The sequence below is a fragment of the Cebus imitator genome, unplaced genomic scaffold, assembly GCF_001604975.1.
Source record: "Cebus imitator isolate Cc_AM_T3 unplaced genomic scaffold, Cebus_imitator-1.0 Scaffold154, whole genome shotgun sequence".
NCBI lineage: Eukaryota > Metazoa > Chordata > Mammalia > Primates > Cebidae > Cebus > Cebus imitator.
Window position 1 is genome coordinate 1,270,557 of NW_016107469.1, and position 6,388 is coordinate 1,276,944.

Genomic DNA, 6,388 nt, shown 5'->3' on the forward strand with positions numbered 1-6,388 from the left:
TTTTAGAGCTACATACCACAAATATTACAAGTAAATGAAATAATATAATGCCTGGAATTTGCTTCTAAATTATATGGTAAGGGGCTAGGGATGAGAAGAAGTAAGGTATATACATGAAATACTATTGGCCACAATTTCATAATTGCTGAAGTTGAGTAATGGGTACATGGGTTTATCATATAATCCTTCCACTTTTTAGTATACTTGAAGCTTTCCATAATAAAAAGTTAAAAAAAAAAATCCTTCAAGGTGGCAGGAGAGAAAACAGAAGTTTTATAAAAGCAACTTCATAACTAAGATTTCATGTGGTTTATTTTGGTCAAGCAAGCTCTGGTCATACAAATTAATTCCAACCAGATTTCCCACTGGTTTTCAACAATCAGGTAAGAATAATCCATGTAAGTTGGCCACTTTCTTGTGGTTGAGTAAATGTCAAAAGGAAATGGAGCAAAGTGTGTAAGTCAAAAAATTAAAAGAAGAAAAATAAAGTCCTCAAGTAAGAATCCTAACCTTTCCTTGGACCTTGTATGAAATAAAGCCACCATTCTCATCTCATCTCAAACTGACAAATTTCCTGCTAATTTGGCAGTATATCTTATCCAAGTGCAAATCAATGAACTGGCTGGCTTTTTCCTGCTCAGGTCACTGTTTGAAGAATGTAACTGTTTTTGCCTTTCCTTCAGTAAAAAGGACGTAACTGAAGATCTCATACCTCTCCTGCCCTGCTGTATCCCATAACTGCAGATGGATTCTCTGGCCTCTGCCAATGGCTCCATCCGGCCCATTGGCTCTGTACACCTAAAACAGCAAAGTGAAAGAGAAAACAAAAGAGGACTTCTGACACCAGTGAACCATTCTCACCTTTTCATTCAGTACAAACCCTAAGGCATCTACATTTCTAAAGAGAATCCCATCTGGAATACAACCATGTTCGGATTTTCGGTCAAATAATTATACCCAGGTAATGTAATAAGTTATATTGAAATATATACATATATTTTTAAAATATATTATAAAATACGTATGCAAAATAACTTGTATAAAATATAGTAATTAGCCTGCCTTTCCTCAATGTTCTCTTGAGTCACCAGTTTCAGGAAATATTACATTTCTATGACTTTTCCCAATCTCATCTTTTTTGTTTGCTTGTTTAACCAGGGGGTACATGCACAAGTTTGTTACATAGACATACTGTGTAATGCTAGGGTTTGGACATCTATTGAACCCATCACCTAAACAGTGAATGCAGTATTCCGTAAGTCGTTTTTCAGCCCCTGTTCCGCTCCCATCCCCCTTTTGGAGACCCTGGTGTCTACTGTTTCTGTCTTTATGCCCATGTGTACCTATAGTTTAGCTCCCACTTGTAAGTGAGAATGCCTATGACATCTGATTTTCTGTTTCTACACTAATTCACTTAGGATAATTGCCCCCGGCCCAATCCATGCTGCTGCAAAACACATAATTTCACTTTTTAATGGCTGCATAGCATTCTATGGTGTATATGTAACCCATTTTCTTTATCCAATCCACCACTGATGAGCACTTAGGTTAGTTCCATGACTTTCCTATAGTGACTAGTGCTGCAATAAACATTTGAGTGCAGGTGTACTTTTGGTAAAACAATTTTTCTTTGTCCCATCGTACATTTTAAAAGTGCTCTTAAAATGATTTTATAGAAAACACCTAGAACAGCAGAGAAAGTACCATTAAAAATTTCTTCCTTATTGATAGCAACGAAAACACTGGTGAAAATTGTCCAAATCAACTTTTTCAGTACTCTAGAAACTAACAAAGACTTGCAACATGACAAGGAGCATTTATTCAAGAAAAACTGGTGAATATCAGTAAAACCAGTAAGCTTTGAGGTATTTTTTTACCTTGCCTTATTCCCACCCCCCTCACTCCAGCTTTTAGTAGCCTTAAAAACCAGCAAATGCACAAATGGGGTAGTTGTGAAAACACCAGCCTAGCCACCACTGTGGAAGAGCGGGGGCACAACAGGTTTGGAGCTCCCTAAAAGTCCCATACTGAGACAAACTGTCAGGAAGCCCCTTGAAAAGCTCCATGCCCCAGCTTTGTCTTTACTTGACCTCACTCCAAGCTTGCTCTTTGAAAACAGCCCTATCCCTAGGGCATTTGTTGAAAACTATCAGCAGTGATTACTTAACATCACGGCTACCAGAGGCAGCAATACCAGTTAGGGCTAACAAAAGTCTAACAAAAAGAATTAAAGAAAAAAATAGGAACAGAAACGTCTACAACGTTCCCAAATATTCCCTGGAACGTACAAGGCCATGTTCATGTGCACGGCTCTATAAATGTCCAGGAAAGACCTAAAAAGGTCCTAATCTCTTACTTCTGACTGACTTTGAGGTTCTTCTCAGGCAGAAAATGAAAGCTAAGGCAGAGTTGTAAACTGCCTGCAGTAGTATTAAACACACACCCCAACAAATACACAGAGATTCTCAGAAAAACCTAAGAGACTTACTGCTTCAAGGAATTTAATAAACTCTGTCCACTCATTAGCTGTCCACTAAGTTGACTGACAGCTACATACAAAGAATACAGACTTCGCAAAATTATCCCAGAAATATTATTAAACAAACAAATAGCAACAAAAAAAAATAAATAAATGCAGTACAAACAAGAAACCCAGGTAGGGGAAAGAATTAACAACAAAAAATAAATAAATGCAGTAAAAACAAGAAACCCAGGTAGGGGAAAGTATGGTTCATATGCAATAAAAAAGCAACTAACAGAAATTATTCCTGAGGAAGCCCAGATGTTAAACTTATTAGACAAAGACTTTATATCAGGTATTATAGTTAAAGAACTTAGAAATCATTAACATAGCTATCTTCTAAAATTAAAGAATAAATTAAGAAAAAACTGAGAAAAGTCATCTCTAGCAGACCTACCCTATAAGAAATACTACAGATAACTCTCAAGACTGAGCTGAAAAGACACTAGACAGTAACTTAAATGCACACAAAGAAATAAGGAGCACCAGGACTGCATAGTAAATATAAAAGACAGTATAAATATCTTTTTCTTTGTAACCCTTTTCCTCCATCAGATTAAAATTTAACTGCAGGCAGGATGTGGTGGCTGACGCCTGTAATCCCAGCACTTTGGGAGGTTGAGGTGGGTTGATTACTTGAGGCCAGGAGTTCAAGACCAGCCTGGCCAACATGGCAAAACCCTATCACTACTAAAAATACAAAAAATTAGCGGGGCATGATGGCAGGTTCCTGTAATTCCAGCTATTTGGGAGACTGATGCAAGAGAATCATTTGAACCCAGGAGGCAGAGGTTGCGGTGAGCCAAGATCTCACCCCTGCACTCCAGCCTGGGCAACAGGGAGAGACCCTGTCTCGAAAAAAAGAAAAAAAATTTAACTGCATACAGAAATAACTGTACAGCTGTGTTGATGATAGACGCACAATGTAGAAAGACATCATTTGTATAGCAACAGCAACACAAAAAGAGGGGAGAAAACAGAGCCATATAAGAGCAAAGTTTTACACAGTATTAAAATTAGGGTGCTATTAATCAAAGTGAGATTGTTAAAAATTAAGATGATAATTGTAATCTCCAAGGGAACTATTAAAAAAGAACTCAAAATTACATAGTTAAAAAAATTAAATGGGAATTAAAATGTAGAAAATTGAAAAAAAAAAAAAACAAAACACAATGTCTATCAACAGATGAATGGATAAACCAAATGGCATATCAATACAATCGAATATTATGTACCCATAATAAGTAATGAAGTCCTGATACATGCTACAACATGGAAGATCCTTGCAAACATAATGCTAAGTATAAGAAGCCAGTCACAAAAGGCCATATATTATTCCATTTGTATGTGTGCAGAAGCCATTGATAAAAAAGTTCACAATGGCTAAGGGGAGGCAGAAAGAGGAATGACTGCTAATAGGTTAGGGGTTTCTTTTTAAAGTGATGAAACTATTCTAAAATTTAATAGCTGTCATGGCTACACAACTCCAAATAGACTAAAAATCACTGGATGTTATACTTTAGATGGATGGATTTCCTTTTTTGTGAATTATATCTCAATAAACCTATTTTTTTAAGTTATAAAATAACCAACAATAATAAGCACATACATATACATATTCTATCAATTATACATCAATACTAAAAATTTCTTTAGGATTCTATTGTTATTCAGTGGATCTTAATCTTTTAGAATGGGCAAAGGGGAATTTTCTGTCCTAGAAGCCGGGGACCTTTCCCTCTGACAGCATATGATCCATTAAAGGACCTCTGTCATTAATTTCCTGACCACTTGTTTATCTGCTTCATGGTAACAGTGAATTTTTCAGCAATAAATGTAGTCTAAGGAGAAGGCCATCTTTCCTCATCTCCAACTGTGACACAATGACCTGCCTTCCCCTCCAACACTAGAATAACTTTCGGTCTTAAAGTCCTTAAAAAAAGAAGTAAAAGCTTCTCCCTTCAACATTCCGCAGAATATCACATCCACTACTGGCATTCCCCACTCCTACTCCAACCTCACCGTCCTGGCAGCAGTGATGGGTTCTTCCAGTTCATGTTCCATGTGGAATTGCTGAGATGTTATTAGGAGAAATGCCATTAAAAATAATAAGATACCACAGGTGCAAGATACAGCCCAGCATGAGGAGCAAGGTGGTTGCAGGCTTCGAGACAAAAGTATACAAATAACTTTTGGAGTTCAGAAGGGAAGATACAAGCCAAAAGAGTAGCAAGGTGACATTTTAAAGAACTGTCCACTTTCACTTTGTCTGCCTGGTTTCATAGAAGTGTCATCAGCACAGCCTTTTCAATTGTGTTGCCTGGACTGAACATACTCACTTTCACATGTACCCTTTAAATTCAGATCGCAACCTTTGTCCTCCTAATTCCTACAAAGTAAACTGAACAGACCGGCGAATGTTGACTCAAAGATTACATTTTTACATAGAAGGATATAGAACTTACCACTCTCTTTTCCCTGAAATCAATGCCCACTGTTGTGATAAATTTGGAGTTAAATTTGCCATCTGTGTATTGGTAAAGTACACTGGTCTTCCCTACGCCAGAGTCTCCCAAAGCTAAAAACTTGATGAGGTAATCATAATCTCCATCAGACATAATGAAGAACTCAGTGGTTCACCTGTAAAATACACACAAATTTTTAAAATTAAAATCCATTAAAAAACATAAATTATCCGTTAATAAAGTAACAACCATACTCAGTTTAACACCTCATGTTAACCTATATGTCTATGGGTCATATGAAAAGAGAATTACCTACCTATTGTTCATCATCCTTGAAGACCTAATGACTAGCTAGATGAGAAGCTACTGCAATAGGAATTAACAGTGTAGTTTTAATTTAACATACATATTACAGTACCATTAGGACAAAAATTCCAAGTGAGAATGATAATCAACAAGAAGGTAACACTCACTAAGTCTTATCTGCAGACCATATAGAGCAAAAACTAATAAAAGAAAAATAGGCTGGGCGCGGTGGCTCATGCCTGTAATCCCAGCACTATGGGAGGCCAAGGCGGGCGGATCACGAGGTCAAGAGATCGAGACCATTCTCGCCATGATGAAACCCCGTCTCTACTAAAAATACAAAAATTAGCCGGGTGTGGTGGCACGCGCCTGTAGTCCCAGCTACTCGGGAGGCTGAGGCGGAAGAATCGCTTGAACCCAGGAGGCGGAGGTTGCAGTGAGCCGAGATTGCACCACTGCACTCCAGCCTGGCGACAGAGCAAGACTGCGTCTCAAAAAAAAAAAAAAAAAAAGAAAGAAAGAAAAATAAAGGAAGGAGAACATTATGAGGAACCATAGGTAGTTGTTCAAGGGGTTCCAATTTCCCCTTATTTTTCAAAGTCTCCTAGTGCTAAAATTCACAATTGCAAAATAAGGAACCAGTCCAAATGCCCACCAATCAACGAGTAGATAAAGAAATTGTAGTATATATGTGTGTGAGTGTGTGTGTGTGTGTGTGTGTGTGTGTGTATACACACACACACCATGAAATACTACTCAGACACAAAAAGGAATGAAGTAACAGCATTTGCAGCAACCTGGATGGAACTGAAGACCATTATTCTAAGTGAAGTAACTCAGGAATGGAAAACCAAACATCATACATTCTCACTTACAAGTGGCACTGAAACTACCAGGATGCAAAGGCATAGGAATGATACGATGGACTTTAGGGACTGAGAGTGTGGAAGGGTGAGGGATACAAGACTACAGATTGAATACAGTGTATACTGCTTGGGTGATGGCTGCACCAATATCTCAGAAATCACCACTAAAGAACTTATTCATGTAACCAAACACCACCTGCTCCCCAAAAACCTATCGAAATTTTAAAAAA

General features: G+C 37.7%; 1 protein-coding gene across 7 annotated transcripts in view; it reads right to left on the minus strand.

Moving 5' to 3' along the window:
• Positions 1 to 6,388, minus strand: part of RAB27A (RAB27A, member RAS oncogene family) — an 86,157-nt gene that overhangs the window by 27,786 nt on the left and 51,983 nt on the right. For all 7 annotated transcript variants that reach the window (XM_017543368.2, XM_017543364.2, XM_017543365.2 and 4 more), the window contains 2 exons: positions 4,987 to 5,161; positions 713 to 798 (listed from right to left, as the gene is read on the minus strand). In XM_017543368.2, coding sequence (XP_017398857.1) covers positions 713 to 798; positions 4,987 to 5,139 — 239 coding nt within the window. In that variant the 5' untranslated portion in view covers positions 5,140 to 5,161. The remainder of the gene's footprint in view (positions 1 to 712; positions 799 to 4,986; positions 5,162 to 6,388) is intronic.